This window comes from Dioscorea cayenensis, chromosome 4, assembly GCF_009730915.1.
Source record: "Dioscorea cayenensis subsp. rotundata cultivar TDr96_F1 chromosome 4, TDr96_F1_v2_PseudoChromosome.rev07_lg8_w22 25.fasta, whole genome shotgun sequence".
Classification (NCBI taxonomy): domain Eukaryota; kingdom Viridiplantae; phylum Streptophyta; class Magnoliopsida; order Dioscoreales; family Dioscoreaceae; genus Dioscorea; species Dioscorea cayenensis.
The window spans coordinates 19,289,543-19,311,896 of record NC_052474.1 but is presented as its reverse complement, the minus strand read 5'-3'; the positions used below and the strand labels follow the sequence as shown (position 1 = coordinate 19,311,896).

General features: G+C 32.4%; 3 protein-coding genes, 1 non-coding gene and 1 pseudogene across 4 annotated transcripts; 3 read left to right on the top strand and 2 right to left on the bottom strand.

The window, feature by feature from the left end:
* Positions 1 to 494: 494 nt before the first annotated feature.
* On the top strand, positions 495 to 1,075 carry LOC120259251. The gene has a single exon (XM_039266826.1). It carries the CDS (start codon positions 694 to 696, stop codon positions 1,015 to 1,017), a length of 324 nt encoding a protein of 107 aa, XP_039122760.1. The 5' UTR covers positions 495 to 693; the 3' UTR covers positions 1,018 to 1,075.
* A 1,614-nt stretch (positions 1,076 to 2,689) lies between these two features.
* Positions 2,690 to 2,761, bottom strand: TRNAQ-UUG. The gene has a single exon. It is a non-coding gene; the product is annotated as a tRNA-Gln (tRNA).
* A 177-nt stretch (positions 2,762 to 2,938) lies between these two features.
* LOC120258917 lies at positions 2,939 to 7,851 on the bottom strand (annotated as a pseudogene).
* Positions 7,852 to 9,852: 2,001 nt separating this feature from the next.
* Positions 9,853 to 10,510, top strand: LOC120258747. The gene is made up of 2 exons (XM_039266182.1): positions 9,853 to 9,870; positions 10,079 to 10,510. Exons 1-2 carry the CDS (start codon positions 9,853 to 9,855, stop codon positions 10,508 to 10,510), a joined length of 450 nt encoding a protein of 149 aa, XP_039122116.1.
* Positions 10,511 to 11,770: 1,260 nt separating this feature from the next.
* On the top strand, positions 11,771 to 16,245 carry LOC120259143 (REST corepressor 2-like). The gene is made up of 6 exons (XM_039266686.1): positions 11,771 to 11,936; positions 12,644 to 12,836; positions 13,358 to 13,444; positions 14,001 to 14,390; positions 14,608 to 14,767; positions 15,055 to 16,245. Exons 1-6 carry the CDS (start codon positions 11,872 to 11,874, stop codon positions 16,038 to 16,040), a joined length of 1,881 nt encoding a protein of 626 aa, XP_039122620.1. The 5' UTR covers positions 11,771 to 11,871; the 3' UTR covers positions 16,041 to 16,245.
* The last annotated feature ends 6,109 nt before the right edge of the window (positions 16,246 to 22,354 follow it).

Genomic DNA, 22,354 nt, shown 5'->3' with positions numbered 1-22,354 from the left:
ATGACTACACACATATGAAAATTCATCTACTTAGCCAGATTTCTAAAGAAAAATTCTATCCATTGGGAGTAATTTGACATTGTTTCTTTGTTCTTGTCGTATAATTTTAAATTTCAATGATAAATATGAAGTATAATTCTTAAGATAGCAGGGTGGGTATTTTCAAAGTAAAGCTCTCTATTCAAGGGACATACTCCACATAAAATTTTCCAAGATGGATTATTCCTCTTATGCACCTCAGGTCCGATAGAGAAGAAATCCAATTTCACTTAAAATAATAAAATTATTAGATTTTGGACAACTCAAAATTATATGATACCTTTTTTTTATTATTTTTTTTTCTTTTTCCATCTGAATTTCTTTCAACTTATTCTCTTTCTCTTTGAATCCTATCCAAACTAGGATTAGATTTCCATAATAGTTACTTTTTAATAAATAAATATTAAAAGCTTATCACCAAAGCACTCATTGAATGTTTAAGATGTGCAAATTAAATTATTTATAGGGTATAAATGAAAAAACAGTAATTATACATAAATCAGGGGGTTACATGAAAAAAGAGAGAGAATATGAGTGCGATCACTCTAGAACTTCGTCGATGCTTTTTCTCTTTTCGAAATTTTAGGGTTTTAAAGAAGAGATTATGAAACGAGAGCTCCATTCGAGAGATCGAGATCGAGGTCGGAATCGGAGATGTTCTTCTTCTTCGTAGGGGGATTGGAGCAGCAGGCGGGGAGGGTGATCGCAGAGAGGGCGGGGAGATGCATACGCTGTGGATCGGCTGCGGATCTGGTGGAATCCGAGAAGGTTTTGAAGCTTTTCTTTGTGCCGGTGTGGAGATGGAGAAACGGGGGTCAGGGCTTCTACTGCCGTGATTGTGGGTTGCTCTGGCCTCAGGCGTTGGAAGACTCCGGCGAGAAGCGGAGGATGATTGAAGGGGTGCTGAAGTGCGGGAACTGTGAGCGGGTTGTGGAACCGGAGTTCAAGTTTTGCCCTTTTTGTGGATCTGATCTGTGAAAAGAGACGACTTTGAATTAGAATTAGGGTTAGGGTTAGGGTTAGGGTTAGGGTTAGGGTTTGGGTTTGGGTTTGGGGTGGGTGTGTGTTTATATTTGCGCTTTATAATATTGTGATAGTGTGTATTTTTGTGAAATTGGAATTTTGTTTGACTTTGAAATATTTTTAATAAATATTATTATTATTTGCTAATTGTATTTATTTTCTAAATATTTTGTTTGGTTGTAAATTTTTTTATTAAGAAATTTATTTATTAATTATTTATTCCAGTGTTTTTTTTAATGTATAAGCTACCGGCCCTTCTGAAGTTAGGGATGTAAGTTTTTAAGATTAAATTTTAAATTTTTTTTAGTCAATCATTTTATAATTCAATGATATAATAAGAAAGTATAAATGAGAGATCATGGGTTTCAAATTGTTCAATGGTATAATACTAAAATATAAAGGAGAGATCATGGGTTCAAATCTCTCCCCGACAGTACTGTTCACTGTATTGTTCATACACTGTTCACTCGGGATTTTTATACTCATCTATTATTCAAAAAAAAAAAATTTAAATTCTTTCGAGATATTAACATCTTATTCAAGCAAAAGACTCTAATCTTTCAGTTTTTATCCGAACTCATTCCAGAGTTCTAATTTAACACCTTAAATAATATATTTAATAATAATAAAAGATTATTAAAAATTTTCTGTTATCATCATCAAATTCTAATATAATTGAATAATAAAAATGAAAATTTAAGAGAAATATACATAAAATATGTGTATCGCTTATAATTTCATTATTTCAAGATTTGAAAAAGAATAATTTTTCATTTACAAATTAAAAAAAATAATAATAAAACAATGGTTCTCATTAAAATGATTTTTTATAAAATAAATAAATAAATCATATTTCATCGTTAAAAAAACATATATAGAACTATGAAAATTATAAGGAATGATGACAAAGAATAAAGAAATCCACCAAAAGTATAAGGGGATACATACTAATAATAAGAGACAAATAGATATCTAAAGATGGGCAAAATGTTTTTAAACTGAAATTATTGAAAAGTATTTTAGTGGGCACTTCTCAAAATCAAGGTTAGAAGACTCATGAAAATTAAGGTTTATTTTGATCGTCTATATAGCCTCCTCCAATTGTATTCGTTTTAGTTCTGGAGTTAAAAAAATCTAGGAAAAAAATAAATATAATTTATCTTGAGAATAATCAAAATAAAAGTCAATTTTGAACAGTTAATTATTTCATTCAAATCAAATCACTCTAATTAAAAAAATTTTTAAGACGGTGTAAGAGTCAATTACTTTGCTCCAAAAGTAGAGAGTAAATGATGGACAAAGTAGATTAAAATTGTCCCTATAATAATCCCATATTCAAAAATGAAATATCCATTACAATAAAAACCTAATAAAATATTTAATTTAAACAAAAACTCAATAGCTATTTTAAAATAAACAAATTTATCTTTTTTTTATTTTCTCGTTTTAAAATATATAAAAGATCACGAAACAGATAATTTTCCACTTACAAATTAATAAGAAAAACTCATAAAAAAAAATCCACTCCCACAGAAATAAAATACTGAGTACAATTAAAGGCTAATAAAATTAAATACCATAATTTAAACGGAAACTCTCAACAATATAATTTAAGTATATTAAAAAAAGGTCTCACCGGGATTCGAACCCAGGTCGCCAGATTCAAAGTCTGGAGTGCTAACCACTACACCATGAAACCGGTTGTTAATAGATGGACAAAAAATACTGATATATAACCTTGAGAAAAATATCAAAGCTTTTGCCTCAAGACCACATTGTAAAGCTTTCAAACACTAACAACAGAATTATAGTTACTAAAAGACCAAATGAAAAGGCTTGACTTCCTATTCACACCTTCACCAGAGACTTCAAACAATAAGAATCACAAACAAACCAATTTCCAACCAGTTTCACAGTACAATAAACATGAAACTAGCTTCACTTCCCAGTTTCTTTTCTACTACTACTTCAGTTTTGCAACTAAAAACTCAAGACAAAGACAATGATAAGCAACATTATGATTTTCTATGTACACCATTTTGAAGCATCACAAAATCTAAACTTTCCGAAGAATTAGTGCAATATAGTGTTCCCAATTCCTCATCATTATGTTCCATGGAAACTCCATTGACTTCTGGCTTTGTGGCTTCTGCAGTGAGTTCTTCTATACTCGTTAAAGATCTCAACTGCTCACTAAGTGACGCTATTGTTTTTTGACACTCTGCTAGTTTGCCCGCTGCCACGACTAGTTCTTTTTCCTGAGGCCAAGACTCTGTTAGTGCATATCGAAGCTGGGAAATATCAAACTGGTTTAATGAAAAGAGCACTACCTGTTTTAGCTTTAGCTCTCCATTGGAGTTTGTGGAACGGATAATTTCTGCTTCCCGTTTCTTTCTTGTTAGCTCTTCTTCCAAACTTCTACACTTCACTGCAGATTCAGCAAGAAGTGTCATTTCCTCCTCAATTTTCCTCTCTAATACATTCACCTTCTCATGAAGCTTCATGACTTCAAGATCTGCAGCATTGAGCTGAGATTCAACCATCTCTCGCTTTTTTATTTCCGTGTCTGCATTGGCAGCGAATTTTGCAGAGCATTCTATTTCTTGCTCAAGTCTTCCTTCTAACGTGCTCACCTTCTCATGTAGTTCCTCAACATCTAGCTGCACTAACTTGAGCTGAGATTCAACCATCTCTCGTCTTTTTATTTCCATGTTTGCATTGGCAGCAAATTTTGCAGAGCATTTTCTTTCTTGCTCAAGTCTTCCTTCTAAAGATCTCACTTTCTCATGTAGTTCTTCAACATCTAGCTGCGCTAACTTGAGCTGAGACTCCAGTGTGATTTTGTGCCACCTCTACAGCCTCCAAATACTGGAATTTATCAGTAAATTCTCCAGCCAATGCAGTTCTCTCCGCAACTTCAACTTCTAACATAATCACTTTCTCTTGTAGCATTCTGATTTCCGAATATGCTAAATCAAGCTGAGACTCTAATTCGTCTCTCTTTGTCTCGCCAGTTCCAAGACCTGCAGACATTGTGGATGTGGCCTCAGCCTTCTCTTGTAGTAAAATCACATTTTCCCGTAGATTTCTCGCATCTAAATTTGCCAACTCAAGCTGAGACTCCAACTCTTTTCTCTTTACCTCCATGGCATCCATTAAGCTGTTGGCCGCATTCAGTTGCTTTTGGAGTTCTGCCAAGCTATCCTCGGCCACTATCAACTGATTTTGAGAAATGTCGAGCTGAGTTTGGGTTTCAATCAAGACTTTCTCTAAGGCAGCTTTCGCCATTTCTGTCTTCTCAACCTTCTCTGCAAGTTCCTTTATCTGCAGCTGAAGCGGTTCGAGCTCATGTTTGTATTGACAATCTCTAGTAACAGCTCGTTCAGAATCGGCCTCAAGATCCAAAGAAGAGCTCCCACATTCAGCATCAGGCAAAATAGCAGCAAGCCTCTCCATCTCAAGGAAATCATCCATCAAGTCAATCTCTGCAGATGAAACAGCAAAGTTTTTCACATTAACTTTGTCATTCTTAAATTGATCCAACTCTGCAATTAAAGCCGATGCCCATGAGTCTGAACAGCTTTGTTCATTATCAACAGCAAGAAGCCGTTCCCCGCTATCTGATTGGCTGTCTGTCAGAGACTCCACATATCCTGAGTAAGAATTAAGCTTGTGATCACTCGGTGTTTTCCTTGCCCCTGCCCGTAACCGAAGGCATTCTGCTTCAAGCCTCGCAACCTTCTTAATGCTCTCCAAGTGCTGTTTGCTGGCTGTTTCTGCTGCTCTTGTGCTTAGGTCCCTTTCTAGCATCCGCAATTGAAGATCCTCAGATAAAGTGAGAAGTTCAACCTTGAGAATCGAGTTCTCTTTCTCGGCTGCTTCAAGTTTCGACTGAAGGCCAGTGTTAAAGGCGGAGGCCTCCGCGTTCTTCCTTTCAAGCTGTGCTTGGAGCTCAACAAGCCGGTTCTCAAGTTCAAACTTCTCAGATTCCCAATCAGATGACTTCCGAATAAGTGCTTCATTTATTTTCTGTTCCTGTTCCTCCCTTGATTGTCGCAGCTGCCGGACACATTCCTTAAGAGCTCCATCAAGATGCTCAACTCTATCTTCAAGTACAGATTTCTTCTGACTAACAGAATCGAGCTGTTGCCTTAGCACTGCAACTTCGGTTTCTGCTTTTTCCCAGCCTGCCATGAAGGATATAGAATTAAATGACCTTTTAAGTTATATTCTGAAAATAAAAGGGCTCGGTGTTTAACATGACGTTAGCCATCCACAATCTAGGAATAGCAGAACTACAAAGAATGAATTGATAGTGTTTGTCCAACAACTATGGCTTAATTGATATGAATAAAACGAGCCAACATGAAGAACTATAAGTAAAAAAAGTTCTGACAAAGGATAACAACAGAGTGAAAGGGACGAGAAAACTATTGAAAGAACAATGCTACAACAATCTACTCCTACTTTTGTTCCAATTAAAAATAGGCCGTGTTGGAAGGAAAATAGCATTAGATACATCCAAAAATACACTTTTTAATGACTGATGTAGATTGATCCAAGCCCATATTGTTGATATGCACTGTAAAAAAGTTTTCAAGAAAACTACTAGACTTGATGAAGCATAACCTCACCTAAAACAGCTTCTTCTGCAACTTTTGCATGTTGCTTCACCAAATCCTCTTTAGCTTTGATACTTAAAAGAGCAGATCTGAGCTTCTCAGTTAAATTTTTCACAGTTTCATCAGCTTCATCAACAGCAACATCAGATGAACTATCTGGTGATCTAGCGTGGTCCAGTGATGCATCACTCAGAGAACCCCTTGACGGCTCCTGTCAAGCATCAGCACATTCAGTGAAAAGTAAGAAAATAGTGCTACAAGTAACCCATTTTGACCACTGGTGAGGCATATCGAAAGCTGCACATAGCATTTCCAACGAGAAAATGAGTGAAGGTAACAATAAGACCATAAAATTCCAACTATGACATGCTTATGGAAAAATTATCGAATAACAAAACAAAGGAGGCAAATTCAATGACATAATCAATGATGCGAATCAATATGCTGAAAGCAAGAGTCTTAGTGAAAAAGATTATGATATGTATATGTGACATATTAAAAAATGAATTGAGGGAGAATATGGTGTATTTTAACACATGAATCACAGTAATGTTCGGAATATGTTGTAGATTGGAACAGGCAGCAAGCAAATGATAAAGATTTCTCTCGAACAATAGCAACAGAGGAATGTTTGTATCATCAGACACATCAAAATAGAAGCTACATTGCCTCCAAAATAAGGTAAACTAATGGCTCAAGCAAGAATTTTACTGATGGACCTCTTTCATTTTTGCAATATACAATGACAATTGCACAAATTAGCTTCAAGTCCCAATAACACTTAACTAAATCACCTAGGGCATCTTCAGCTATGTAACAGAACAATTCCTTGGCATGGGAAATAAGGAAGCAAAGAGGAAGCAAGACAAACCAGGTCACCAGAGAACCTCTGAGAATGAGAAGATGCAGACACTGAGTTTTCATCCATGACAAGGATGTTCTCTGATGACAGTTGCTTGTGTAGCTCACCCTGTGGCATCATTTTGCAGTGTCGATGATGTGAACCCTCACTTCTGCCAGATAACCATCTCCAAACTCCCAAAACTTTTCCAAATCAAGTTCCAGCAAGTGATCAATTGATCAGAAACCTTTCAAAACAAAAACAAAAATAAAAATAAAAACATGAATAAGAATGAAAAGACAGAAGCTAAAGAAATCAAAGAGAAGAGTGCAAATGGAAGTACAGGAACAAGGAATCAACAGAATCAACTGAAAACTCATCAAAACAATGTCTCAAAACTGACCTAATTAAGAACAAATCAACAATCCCTTTTCCATCAAACAAAACCCTAATTCACCAGAACACCTGAAAACCCAACAAGGCATCTATCCATAATTCAAATTCCCATCTTTCTACCACCTCAAATTAAAAATCTCCTTTCATTTCTACCCAAAAACCCTACTCTGAAAAGCAAGCAGGAACTCATCAAAAAACAACAAGTCTTACCGCCCACTCAAAATTTCAACTTGAGAATAATCCGTTCACATTTCACCAAAACTCAGTACCTCCACAAAACTCAAGCCAAAACAAGCATCCATCCTTCAAAATTCCACCTTTCTGAACTCCAAAGCAAAGAAATCCTTGAAGAACCTCCGAATCCATAACTAAAACCCTAACAAAGAAACCACCATAAACAAAACCCAAAAAATCACAAAAAAAACGCACAAAAAAATCCGAAGAAACAACCACAAAACAACAATGAAGACAAACAAAAAAACATCCTTCAGATCCCACCTTTCAGAACCCCAACAAACATCGCAACCAAAAACCCAGAACAAAAGAGAAGCATTGAATCCCTAAAGTACGAACAAGCTCTGCATCCACAACACCACTGTTTTCAAATCAAGTTCTCATTTTTCCGCATTTTTTTCATAAATCAAACCAAAAATACCAAAAATCAATTTTTACAGCAACCCAATTAATTTCTCACACTTACCTGCTTGAGAAAATGCGTGAAAGAATTCACTTTTTAAGCTTTTCTTTTCTCCTTTTTATTCAAACGAGGTAAACCATATTCCCGCCCAACACCATCACTGAGCCAAAAACACACCCAAACGAGATTTCTCCCCAAAAAGTTAAAAGCTTTCACAATCTCAATCCCTAATTTTCTCAATCTCTAACGAAGAAGTTCACTTGCTTTTGAGTCTCTCTCTCTCTCTCTCTCTCTCTCTCACTCTCACTCTCACTCTTTTACTCTCTATATAACTAATTACTTTATGGTTAGTGACTAATTAGGAGATTAGTGGTTTTAAACCTCTAATTACTTTAGGATTAGTGACTAATGAGGAGATTAGTGGTTTTAAACCTTTTAACCTCTCAAACCTCTTTCTTTTTCTTTATTTTTTTATTAATCCGTGATTAGTGCTTAATGGAGGAGATTAGTAGCTAATGAAGCAGATCACTCCCTCTCTAACTTCATTACTTTGAGATTAGTGACTAATGGAGGAGATTAGGGTTCATAGTGGCCAAGTCCCGGATAATATCTCAAGGACTATAACTATACAATAATAATTTTTTTTCTGCTTTGCAACCCTCAAATGGTGAAGAAATACTATAGCTCCGGTCGGATGTAAAATATATCTTTTGTCATTATCTCCCCGTAATGTGTGAGACAAATGGATACATTTTGATTAGGATCGTATTCTATGGTTACAATTCTGCCATATATGTTTTTTTTTTTTATTTTATCAAAAACTGATTTTACGATAAAGACGCTTATGACCTCCCCTTTATGCTCCGCGGGAAAACATTTTTTATTTAGAGATATAAGACATTTAATTCATATATCTTCTCTCATGGAGGAGCCAATAAAGAATTGATAAACAACATTTCTGTAATGCTATTTTTATATAGTATTACTCGATATTATGGTATGGAGGACTTAATCTGGCACACTCTCTCACCATTGATGACTTATCACTGTATTATCTAATTGTTGTCAACATCTTATACTATATATTTTTCTTTTCTTTTTTTTTCTTTTGATTTAATGATATTTTTAGAAGGTAACTATCTTGATGATGTACTAACTTCTATATATTTATATAAATAATTGTTGTTGGACCATTGTTGTTGGTTCTAATTTCAATTCATGCTTGTGGTACATGTATATCTAATAAATTCTTTTAATATATTTATTTTGAAAAGAAAAACATTATTTTTGTTTGTTTATATTATTTTAATATATTAGATTACTGTGATTAAGAATCTTGCTTGCATGTCCTAGAGTGCAAAGTTCCTAAGTCCTTCCAAATTTCATTATCAAGTGTGCATGTGGTTGTTTGTCCATCAATTTTCCCATTAATCATAACTTGCAATCAACATTTGAGAAGTAATTAGATAAATTTATTTATTTATTTATTTATTTATTTATTTATGTTTTATATTTGTCAGATGAAATTGGAGTTAAATAAAGACTAGTTGGAGGATGTAATTCATCTTTTATTGAAAATACCAATATTAATTCATAACCTACATGTGATTAGTGAACTCCATCTAACTATAAACATGATCAATTCCTTCAGATTAGATCCATGCCAAATATATTATATTGATTCAGCAAGATGAGAAAAATAAATCATATATATAATTTATTTATCCATTAAATTAGTTAAAATAAGATTGAAAATGTGGAGAATTCAATAAACTCTATGATAACTTTTATTATTAATGAAATAATTAAAGGTTTTAGAAAAAAAATTAATATAAAAATTTTAAAAAGAACATGAGACTAATTTTCAATGCATTTGTAGATATTTATTTTGTATTAATTAAATTATATTGAAAAATATTAAATATTAAAAAAAATTATAAAAGTGATTAAACTCTTGATCACTCGGATGGGACTATCAACTGTCGGCCCTCATTGTTAGTTACACTGATATTGGCTTAAATCATACTGATACTAAAAAAAAAAAAATCCTTTTTAATGGATAATGTTGGATCCAATCATCCAGATACAGAGACCACTAACACCATAAAATAAATATTTGTATATAATATTAAGAGTAAAAAATGATTTTATATATTTATATCATGACAATAACCAAAAAATTCTTTTGGTAATTAACCTAAACGGTGTATTAGCTATTGGTGAGTTTGTATTTTGGTCACTTAGCTATTTGGTCCGTTTATAATTTGATCACTTAAATATATATTATTAATCACATGACACGAGATATAATGGTATGTGCCAATTCAGATGACAGTTCTGAAAAAAGATATGTTACATAATATGTCACATGTGATCACCGTTGACAGTTTATATTCAAATGATTAAAGAATAATGCTATATCAAGCGAACCAGTCACACGAACCAGCCACACAACTGATGTGGCTGGTTCTCTCTCCTCATTATTTTTTTTTAATTTAAAAAGAATGAGAACGACTTTAGTTATCTCTATCATGTGGCTCTCTCTTTCTCTCTCCTGTCTCGTTCTCCCATCTCGATTCCCAGCTACCACATCACCAGCTCCACCGGCGATTATCCTACACCACCGATCCTGACCGCGCCGCCCTTTCCTTCTCTGCTGTGCCCCCGATCAAAGCGGGCACTCCCCTTTCGGTTCCTAGTCTCTCTCTCTCTCTCCTGTCTTGTTCTCCCTTCTCTTGGTTCCCAGCTACCACATCACCAGCTCACTTTGCGGTCAAAGAGGTGGATGTGGGACTGGTCGCGAATCTCGGAACACTGCAGCGGCTTCCCAAGATCGTCGGCTTTGGCAACGCCATGGATCTCGCGCTCACGGCAAAGGCGATGGGGCTCGTTTCCAGGGTTTTCGCCGACCCGGCAAAGATGGACGAGGGCATCTTCGACCGCCAAGGGTAATCTTGTCATTTACGTGCATCGTGATTTGAATTCTTAAATTTTTCAATTTTTTTAATAGAAAAATATAGAAGATGAAAGAGATTTGTGGGTGGTGGTGTTCGGAGCTAGGCTGGCTTGGCCACGGACGTTGATGGGAGACGGGCGGTGATAATGAAGAGCGTAGACATGGCGGTTGAGAATGGGTTGGACTACGTGGCCACGTGGAATGCCGGGATGTTGAGGTCGCGGGGACTGGAGGAAGCTGTGCTCTCCAAGCTCCAAAAACGCAAGCCCAACTTCTCCAAGATGTGATGTTGCTGCTACTGCTCCTTTGCATGGGTTTGTTCAACATTCATATATTTACATGTATTTAAAAAAAAATAAATTAAGGGGATGGCCTTTGTATTGATATTATTACAAGAAAATACAAGATTGGGTGTACAAGGAGAAATTTCAGATGATTTCATGGCATTCAGACTAACAATATTTGCTGTGCTGAAGTTCTGTATCTTTTGTCTGCCTGTAAACTTTGAGCGTTAAGACAGTGTCATAGTTCTAGATATGCAATAAAATCAAACAAAATACCAATTTATAAGCCTTGCCATCAATCAATAGATTTAGTCAATGCCTTAGCTTAAAACCATCAGTGAGTCGTTATGTACATGCTTAGTGACCAGATAATCAAAGGAAACTCTTGTTCATCTTACTATCAAACCAGCATACCACTACTTGAGAAAATGAAGGATTGAAAAACACAGAGGGAAATTGAAACTCAAGACGTAAGCGGGGAAGAAGACAAAGGAGGGAAATGGAAACGGTTGAGTGTGAAACCATCAATAATGAGGAGAGAGAACAAGACATGAGAGAGAAAGAGAGAGCCACGTGATAGAGATAACTAAAGTCGTTCTCATTCTTTTTAAATTAAAAAAAAATAATGAGAAGAGAGAACCAGCCACGTCACCACCAGCCACATCAGTTGTGTGGCTGGTTCGTGTGACTGGTTCGCTTGATATAGCATTACTCAATGATTAAATTGTAACAAAAACTAAAATTATAAGATCAAATCATAATTTTAAAAAGCCGGTTACTGAAATAAAAACACACCAAAATTTAGAGGATCATTAGATTGTTTACCATATATATTTTTTAATCTCATAAAAATAGCAAGGAGTATTTTGTAAAAGTTTTGACAAAATTCAAAGGGGTTTTTATGAATTTGACAAATTGAGGGACCTAAACGCAAAATTCTGAGTTTCATGACTGTTAGATAAAAAGCATAGCTTTGATTCCTCAGGCAGGCTCGATTCGATCTCTCAATCGAAGTTCGTAGAGATTTCTCTTCCGCTAATCTCTCCGATTTCGGTGTGTTTTCCAAGGAAACGATGCTGGGAACGAAGAAGAAGAAGGGATCCATCAGCGAGGAAGACACCTCTTTGCTCCTCCAAAGGTCTCTCCTTTTTCCCCAAATTTTTCCCCGTTTTCTGTTGGTTCTCGCATCGTCTCTCGTGCTTCCTGTGATTTGATTGTATTTTCATTGATTTTAGGTCAGGGTTGGGTTATGAGGTGATTTCCTGTGTTTGAGGTATTCGTGACGATGAGTTTCTTGATTTTTTGGTGTGAAAATGTTGGGAATTTGTGTTTTGGGCTCTGATTTTAGTGACCTAGGTCAAAAATTCTACCCTTTTGTTGTTTCCCAAAGCCTTGATTCCTAAAGTATATTTTGCAGAGTATAATTTGGAGTTAGAGATTGGATTTTAGCGTGTGTTGCCTCCAAGGAAAAATCTCAATTTTGAAGGTTTTGACTGATAATTGTGAAAGACTTACTTGTTTAGTTCTGCAAGATATGTGAGTCGTAGAAGCAACTTGGTTATAATTATCTGTGTTGGATTCTTGATTCGAGTGGCATTTATAATATTGTGGTCCTGCAGATATTCCAGTGTGTTTTTAGTATATAATAATTATGCAAATGCCAGCCTTTTTGCAATATTTATACTTGAGTAGTTATACGCAAACACAATAAACTGTGTAACTGGATGTGTTGTATCTCTTGGCTCTCTCTTGATCCATTGTTTGGTCTTTTGTTGAACTGATGTCTCTAAAAAATTTCTATTGGGCACTACTTATCATCAATCACTATAATTGCCATTTTGACAGGTACAGTGCTACAACAATTCTCTCTCTTCTTCAGGAGGTTTCTCAGTTTGCCAGTGTCAAAATAGATTGGAAAGCACTTGTGCAGAAATCCTCCACTGGAATATCCAGTGCGAGAGAATATCAGATGCTTTGGCGGCATTTAGCATATCGGGACTCTTTGCTTGAAAAAGTAGAAGATGGAGCTGAGCCACTGGTTGGTTTTGATCACTATAATATGTGATACCAAGTTTGTAGACATTATATTAGAACTAAGTCCAAAAATAAATCACTGACACTTCATCCAGATAAGCATTCTGTTGTCTGACTTGTGTTTGAGACAACAGCTTCGTCTGTGATTTATTACAGAAATATGAGGATAGTCTTTGTTGTTAATTTAATTCTTACCAGATTCTATATAGCTATACATCCTTTCTTACGCAATAATGCTCAGAACAAGGTTAAGAATCTATTTGTTAATTTTATTTTTATCATAGCTTTCAATGTTGTTTTAGTTTTTAGCGCCAATTATAGTTGTTTTGCTCACTGAGTGGCACTAGAGTTCAGCTACTGTTCTACAGCATCCCCTCGTTCTATGGGAAGCCATTTTGAATGGTTTTTTTTTTCTTTTAAATTTTGCTCAGTTGGAAAAGAGAATTTTGAGACCCTGGGAAATTGTATGATTGTTTCTTTGTACATATTTTTTTTAATTAGTGATAAATTGAATGCTTGTTATAGGATGATGATAGTGATTTGGAATTTGAAGTCGAAGCTGTTCCTGCTGTCAGCAGTGAAGCATCATCAGAAGCTTCAGCTTGTGTCAAGGTAAAGTCATCTTCCACTATGACAAGGTTGCATTCTATATTAGTTCAATTTATCATTCTTTTTCGTACATGCTGTTGTCCAAACTTTGATGAGCCTATTGGCGTGTCAAATATTTGAAATGCATCAACTTTGTAAAATGTTTGCCTGAACCGTGCCATCAGCATTTCAATATTGGCTTCTTGTCCATAAAGAGATATTATTGCAGTCTATATGCTAGGTTCTAAATTCCACTGGTATTTTGTGTCAACAATCCCCCTGAGGAGTTCAGAAATCATGGATAATATCCATGTTGATGCTCATTTTACTGACCAAACTTATTAAGTTGATTTCTAACTCTACATTTTAGTCCTAGACTTGACCATATATTCAACATTATTGGGTATGGTTTGCTTCATTTCATTTTGTATCTTAATTAGGCTTTAGGCATGATGATTGCACTTGCTTTTTCATGTGAAGCATATCCTACCATTGATAGACCCTGTCTATCTTGCCTGTTATCTTTGTATTTTTGTCTTATATTATAGCTCAAGCACGCAACATGTTTTTGTCCATGTAGGTTTTGATATCTTCTTGCACATCTAACGACCACGGGCAATCAAATCGTTCAACTTTAGAAGCTCCTTTGATGATAAACATCCCTAATGGGCAGGTATCATCTGTCACATCAGATGAACAGCAGCAGCCCCATACAAACCGTGGAATGAACATTGCAGTTCCTGTTTCGATTCAGAAACAACCACAGCCACCAGGATCATCCACCGAAGTGTTGGATGGAAATGTATCAGCAGGTGGTTCAGGTTTGCCTCCAAAAAAGAAGAGAAAAACATGGACCAAAGAGGAGGATATGGAACTTATAGCTGCTGTCCAAAAGTATGGTGAAGGGAATTGGGCTACCATTCTTAAGGGTGATTTCAAGCATGACAGAACTGCCTCACAGCTTTCCCAGGTTACCACTTTGGACAATATAGTCTTATCTATGTAATGTCTATATATTTTTTACAAATGGATACTTGCTCATCTTAACGTCTGGAAACAATTTGGTCAAACATGTTGCTTCCTCTTGGGCTTCTATCAGTGCAAACTATTTCATTTGGTATTAGATCATCTAAGTTCAGATCTCATCGTCATCAGTTGTCACTAAATATGAATATTTTCTTCTCCAGAGATGGTCTACCATCAGGAGGCGCCAGACTAACTTGACGGCAGGCAGCGTCAACAACCCAAGTGGTGGTAATCAATCAGAGGCGGTGCTTGCAACTCGGAATGCAGTTTCTATGGCTCTCAACATGCCTTCATTTGGAAGCCTATCAGCATTATGTTCAGGTTCCAGTGAAATGCCTATACTTCTTCCATATAACAAGCATCTCTTAACTTTGTTCCTTGTCGCAATTAAAACTAATGATCCAAAATAACAATGTCATTGGTTTCCACTTGCTAATAGCAGATATATTCCTTTCTAAATTTAAGGGATTGATGTGTTTGATTGCTAATTTCCTTTTGTTAATTATGAAAGAAAGGCTCTTCAATTTGAATTTTTGACAGAATGTTACGTGATTTATCTATATCACCAATCAACAGAAACTAATCATGCACATGTCTAAATGAAACAGGTGCAACTCAATCGAGCATTCCGTCTGGTACGGCAGCAACCCCATCTGTGCCACCCGAATCGGCACCTGTTTCTGCTCCTCAAACAGTGAACCAACCCCAACCAGCTGCCAACCAAGTGACTGTCACATCACAAAAGGCACCCTCAGCTTCATCAACCAGGTCACGAGCCACGAAGAAATCATCTGCTCCCGGGAAGCCTGCAGTTGGAATGCCAAAGAATTCTATGATACAAGCAGCTGCCTTCGCAGCTGGGGGGCGAATTGCCACACCTTCCACTGCTGCCTCTTTGTTCCGAGCAGCCTTGTCCAAGAATGCAGTTCACTTCAGACCTGGAACAACTTCTCTTCCTAAATCATCTGTTAAAAGTACTAAACCTTCATCAGCTACCAACACCTCGGGATCTCAGCCTGTAAGTTTACACAGTAGCAAGCCTTCTGTGATGCCTCCACCACCGAGTGGTCCAAGGGTTCCCAGCCAGCAAACACAAGAGAGCTCCGGAAAAGTAACAACACAAACCCCTCCAACTAACTGTGCTACTACAACAGATGCATCAGCTCAGCAGTTAGCTACAGAGCCAAACTCTGCTGGAGTATCAAACTGCGTTTCTGCCCCTGAAAGAACCATGAAAAAGAATGGTAATGAAATTCCCATGACCAATGTGGTTGATTTGGATGAGGCAACAACCCAAGATCATCAGCCCACTTTGGCTGCCGGTGACATTGATAGTAGAAAATGTACCGAGGCTGGTAACAATCAAGCTACCGTAGACATGCAGGTTGATACCTCAAACTGTGAAGCGGGCAACAAAGCAGAGCCAGTAGACACCAAACCTGAGATGTCTGAGAATCAAACCAAAGTAAACGATTCAAATTTATCTTGTTCAAAGACTGACATGGACATCGATGGCACGGTTAACCCTCATTCAGATTGTGTGATAGTTACAGATAACAAGACCAAGGAGACTAATGATCAAAACAAACAGTAGAAGCATCAACACCTCATCAAATCAACGGCTGAATTTAGAAATGCCAATGGAGATATCAAATGATTCCTTGTCAGAAATAAGTTACTGTGAGTTACATTCATATTTCCTTCCATTTCTTTTGTTCAATTGGCAACTAGATTGTCTAAAAATTTATGAATCATTTCAACTTCCTAGAAGAAGCAATTCAAGTTGATTTCGAATTGTAGATACTTGAATCACAGTCTTGTATAACATATTATGAAAATGATACATGTTGATGTGAATGTTTCAATGTACATCACTTTAGGCATTTCTAATGACTTGCTATATTTTTCATTATCATTGCAAAGCAAGACTTTACTGAACTTTATATATCATTTGATCTTATCCCAAAATCATTGGTTTCTTTTTTTTTTTCCTTAATTTTTATGTCATAATGTTGTCACCGGCTGCTCAGCTTCCTTTGTCAATTAGTCTTTGTTGATGTGAATCATGTGATTATGCTTTAGATTGTGCTCTTCTTGTAGATGCATAATTCATTCTTGCATGCTTCAGTTAATCCTTTCAGCATTAGACCCCACCCATTTTGGCTTGTTTTATGCTTGATGTGATTCACTAGGATTGGTATGCTCTTTTTACAAATAAGTAGGAAAATGACCTCCAATGGTTTTTTTTTTTTTACCTAATTACTTTTTTCACAACTTTTTTTTTTTCATGTTCTTGTTTTTCTAGTACTTATTTTTTTATGACAATGAATTTGAAAATAAGAGACGTCATCTATATTTCAAAAGTTACATGTCTTTGTCTGGTTAAGTAAAACTTTGCCATCACGTGAGAGTATTTTTGAAAGAAATTTCACAATTCAAATAAAAAATTTTAGATTTTTTTGAAAAATATATATATATTATATTAAATCATTATATGACAAAATTTATAATTTCTCACAGTGATTTAAAAACCGGACCGGCCGGTTGAACCGGTTGAACCGGGAACCGGCCGGTAAACCGGTCCGATTACTCACATAAAATAATAATGAACCGGGCCGGCCGGTTCAACCGGTGAACCGGTTGAACCGGACCGGCTAATTTATTAATTTAAATTATTTAATTAGTTTATTTATTTTATAATTAAAAACTTAAATAAAGTTAATAAACTTATTAAATTGGTCCAAATTTCAAAAGGCAAAAAAATAAAAATAAAAAACAAAATGCCGTAAGATATTAATATATTATGATTTATTATCATTAATTTATTATAATTAACTTATAATTTTATGCTAATCAATAATTAAATCATTAAAGTTAAAGTATTAAAGTATTAAACTAAACATTTCAATGGTTTGGTTTTTATTTTTTAATCATTATTGTTGTTGTATACTTGTATACTTATATTTTATTTAATTATTTATTTTTTAATATTTGTTGTATAGTTATATCTTTGTATGTTTGTATATTAAACATTAAAGTTGAGACTTTGTGACCTTATAAAGGTAATTTAACTTTGTCATATCTAATTTTGTATTTTTTTATTATTTTTTCTTTATTTTTGAAGTTATTTTTTTACTTATTTTTTATTTTTTTTAATTTTAAAGTATTTATTTATTTGAAAAAATTAATTCCGGTTGAACCGGCCGGTTCAACCTGTTCAACCGGTTGGACCGGAACCGATTGCTTAACCGGTTCGATAACCGGTCCGGTTATTAAAACATTGAATTTTCTCTTGTAAATGTAAAGCAAATATAATTTTATTTTAGAGAGACTTTTTAAAGGACGCGTGGTGATGCTTCTTACGTCATGTGGATGTTTTGAATGCGGATGTTTAAATATGCATATTTAAAGATGGGGCTTTTTAAAAAAATATTGTATTTTTTAAAAATATTTATCAAAATAAGTATTTTTTAAATTAATCACCAAAATGCGAAAAAAAATAACATGGTACTTGCAGGGAGCTTTTTTAAATATTGCAATTTTTAATTATATACCAAAAGATCTTTCGATCATTCACAAAAACGCGTAAAAAGTATGAGTCTTTTTCGCATAGTGTTATATTTAAATTTTTCTTTTTAATTTTATAATAGCTTTTTATATGAAATTTTCATTTATAACCTTACAAATTTTTTTAAATTAATCACAACTCTATTTAAATTTTACAATGGTTTTTATATAATATTTTACGCTTTAGTTCTTATAATTTTTAAATTAAAAATTTTTCTCACAACCCCTATTTATGATCTGTCATAGTGACTGGAATCGTCTCCAACGCACCCTGATCCCAAGTAGTCGTCTAATATGTGATTATCGTAATCTTTTTATAATATATATTATCATTTTCATCCGCTTTAAAGTATGATCATCGCTTTTTTATTACAAATGATATATGTTAGAAAGAATTTAAATTTAAAATATATATATAAGGACTTAAACGTAAAATATTATATTAAAAACCATCATGTAAATTTTTAAATAGGGTCGTGAGAAAAAATTTAATTTAAAAATTATAAGGACTAAAATGTAAAAATATTATATATCTAAAATTTAAATAGAGTTGTGATTAATTTAAAAGAATTTGTAAGGTTGTAAATGTAAAATTCATATAAAAACTATTATAAAATTATTTAAATATAATGCAAGAAAGTACACGCAAAGACACTCGTGACAGACTTTTCATCAAGATTTCGTAGAATTAATCTAAAGATACTTATTTCTGTAGATATAATTAAAAATGCAATATTTAAAAAGCCACTTGTAGGGTATTGCACATGAGTTATTATTAAATTTTTTTTTTAATTTTATAATAGTTTTATATATATGATATTTTACATTTACAACCTCATAAATTTTTTAAATTAATTTTTTTTCACAACCCTATTTAAATTTTATAATATTTTTTTATATAATATTTTATGTTTTAGTCCTTGTAATTTTTTTAAAATTAAATTTTTTTCTCACAACCCTATTTAAAATTTACAATGGTTTTTTTAATATAATATTTTTACGCATTTTAGTCCTTTCATTAAATAAAATGACAGAAAGATCACTTGTTCTAGTTTACTACAACGGTTTTACCACTCGAAGTGAAGATAGCATTATATATTTCTTCTGGCAAGCAATCATGTTTTTATGTGGATAATGATATCTCTTTAGAAGTTTTAAAGAGAATAATTGAAGAGAACTTTGAAGGAAAAGACGGTGAAAGAGTTATATGTATCAAATATAAATTACCTATTTCACAAGCCACGGCAACATTTCTTATCGACCATTTAAACTACGCAACGATGGTGACACGTCCAAATGATGTTTGATTGCCATAATAGATTTCCCAATATAAAATGTAAAATATTATATAAAAAAACCATTGTAAATTTTAAATAGGGTTGTGAGAAAAAATTTTAATTTTTAAAAAATTATAAGGATTAAAACGTAAAATATTATATAAAAAAACATTGTAAAATTTAAATAGGGTTGTGAAAAAAATTAATTTAAAAATTTTATGAGGTTGTAAATGTAAAATATCATATAGAAAACTATTATAAAATTAAAAAAAATTAATAATAACTCATGTGCAAAAAAAAGTACAATGCATGATACTTTTTGCGTATTTTAGTAATTAATTTAAAAAATACTTATTTTGGTAAATAATTTTAAAAAATACAATATTAAAAAAAAAAGCCTTAGAGATGATATGCTCATATTTTCATTAAAAAAATGACAAATAGATAATAAGTACATATCATTAGGGTTTTTTGTTGTTTGTTAAATAAAATCACGTGTAAGTGAAATTATTTGTCGTTTCAGTTTGATGGCGTTTCAGTTTGATGAATCTTCTTAATTTGAAGATTCTTTTTATGGATAATACATATTCCAATTGAATAAGTAAAAACATATTGTATTTTTTTTATTTGTTTGATTTAATGTAAATTTAAAGCTATATTAAGACGTAAGTGAGGTGATGAGATTACCCAAATTATCTATTATTATTAATTATTTAATGTTTATTTTTAAAAATTAATCTAAGTAAAAATAATTTTATAATTTAATAAATTATTATTAAAATTTGAAAATATTTTTTTGATTTTATTACTTGAAAAAAATTATTTAACTTTATACACTTACTCTATTAATTATTTTTATAATAATTTCAATTATAAAAATATTTTATGATAAAATTATTTGATTGTATGAATATTACATTATAAAAATATAATATTTATTTAATTTTATTACTTTAAAAATTTTATAATTAGTTTTTAAAAACAATATAATATTTTCAATTAAAAAAATATTTTTTTCATAAAATTATTTAATTATATACATATAATTTATAAAAATATTTATTATTTTTTAATTTTATTATATAAAATATTTTTATAATTAAATTTAAAGACAATTTATTTTATTAAATATGAGATGAATATGATGATGAATTGATACTACTTACATTACTACATTTTAACTTATAACAAATTTTGCTGTAAGTTGAAATGATGCAAAAGTACCCTATACTGTAAAAATATTTTACATGTAAAATTTATTTTATAACAAATTAAACAATATTTTATATGTAAAATCAGTTACATTACAATTATTTATAACTACTTACATGTAACCAAACAAACCCTTAAAGAAAGTCAAGGATATTATTTTCGTCTTATATGAGTTTTAGAATTTAATCTCAAGTTCTCATCTAAATGAACACTTTCACGTAAAAAACTCAATGTCGATTGGAGTGACATGAGAAAAATAAAAAAATAAAATAAAATCTCAAACCCTTTTTGGTCATAACATACAATTAGGTTATAAATAAATTTCACATTATATATTCATTATTTTTTGTGAATATATATATATATATATATATTTCTTTTTCTTTTAAAAAATAAAAGGATTAAAGAGAAGTGAATGATGATGGGAAGATATATGAACATAAGACAATGACTAAAGATATGAGAGAATTTCATGGGGTCCCATGCTTTGTATTAATGCATGGGGATAGGGATGGGCACCCTCAATAAAAATCAAATGCTTTTGTAGACTAGAGTCTCTTGATAATTATATATCAGTCCTTGTGTCACCTCTTTATTATCTTGTCAAATAAAAGAATGATTACTTTCTCAGTAAATATATTTAATTTAATGAGCATGCTTCTAAAGAAAATGCTTTCATGAGTCATTTGTATTGGCTACCAAGTTGGATTTCTATTTTAATAGAATTTTTCTGAGTGGTTTTTTTTTAGTTGTAATTTACCATGCAATGGACTGCTAATTATCTTAATTTATATTTTCTTAAAAAAAATTAATTAAATAATAGTATGTCAATTTCATAAAATTTATTATTCTTTGTGCATGGGTGTTAAAATAATAGTTTTAAATAATTTAAATATTTTGTAAATATGAAAAATTTTGTTATTTTCACATTTTCTAGAGGTAATAAATTAAAGAAAATAATTAAAAAGTCCTCTGATATTTGCAATGACCAAAATATTTCTGCTTTTATTTGTAATTCCTCCTCAATTTTTTTTAATATTGGAGTATACTTATTTCATATTTTTCTTGTGTTTTTCACTTTTTCTCTCCTTTTTACTGTTCTTATTCATATTTTTTAATATTCTTATTCTTGTTGTTCCCTTTTTTTTCTTGAATATGTTCTTTTTTTATTTTTTTTATTTAAGTGTTTTATTTTATTTTATATATCTTATATTTGCTGTAAAACTCCATTATCAATTCTCATCATGCTTACATGATAAAAAAATAAAAAAATAATATATAATAAAAATAATAAAAATAAAGAGAAATATAAATGAGCTTAACAAGCTACCAAGTTTAACAAGAATGGATATGAACAACCATTAGTGCTAATTGACCAAATAATAATTAACATACCTTGAGTAAACAATAAATATAAGCTAATGGATTTAATAACAATTAATTACATTGAACAACTAGTGACTGTGACTCTAACTAAGCGAGTAATGAAGGAATATGAATATGTAAACTAATTTTTAATATTTATTAAAAATAAAAATTTAACTATATAAAAATTAAATTTTAAATCAATTATATTTAAAAAGCTTGATGATTGATAATTAAAATGTTGGCCTTATTTTTTTTATTATTTTATTTTTAAAAATGACAAGTATTTGTGTCTATGATATTTTTAATGCTGCTAATCAGTTGAACTAAGTGGTTTTGGTATGTTAAACTTTATATAACTTAGGTTTTTGATGAAATCTAAAAATGTATTTATATTTAAATTTTCATCTCAATTAAAAAAGCTGGACTGAAAGGAATCAAAATAATCAATCCAAATTCAAGTCAACACTAGCCAACCAATGCACAG

What these genes read in the sequence shown, in the direction of transcription:
- LOC120259251 (XM_039266826.1), top strand. Translation starts at nt 694, where the DNA reads ATGTTCTTCTTCTTCGTAGGGGGATTGGAGCAGCAGGCGGGGAGGGTG.
- LOC120259143 (XM_039266686.1), top strand. Translation starts at nt 11,872, where the DNA reads ATGCTGGGAACGAAGAAGAAGAAGGGATCCATCAGCGAGGAAGACACC. An exon ending in CTGCCTCACAGCTTTCCCAG is followed by an intron (nt 14,391 to 14,607) that starts GTTACCACTTTG and finishes TTTCTTCTCCAG; the next exon opens with AGATGGTCTACCATCAGGAG. An exon ending in CCTATCAGCATTATGTTCAG is followed by an intron (nt 14,768 to 15,054) that starts GTTCCAGTGAAA and finishes TAAATGAAACAG; the next exon opens with GTGCAACTCAATCGAGCATT.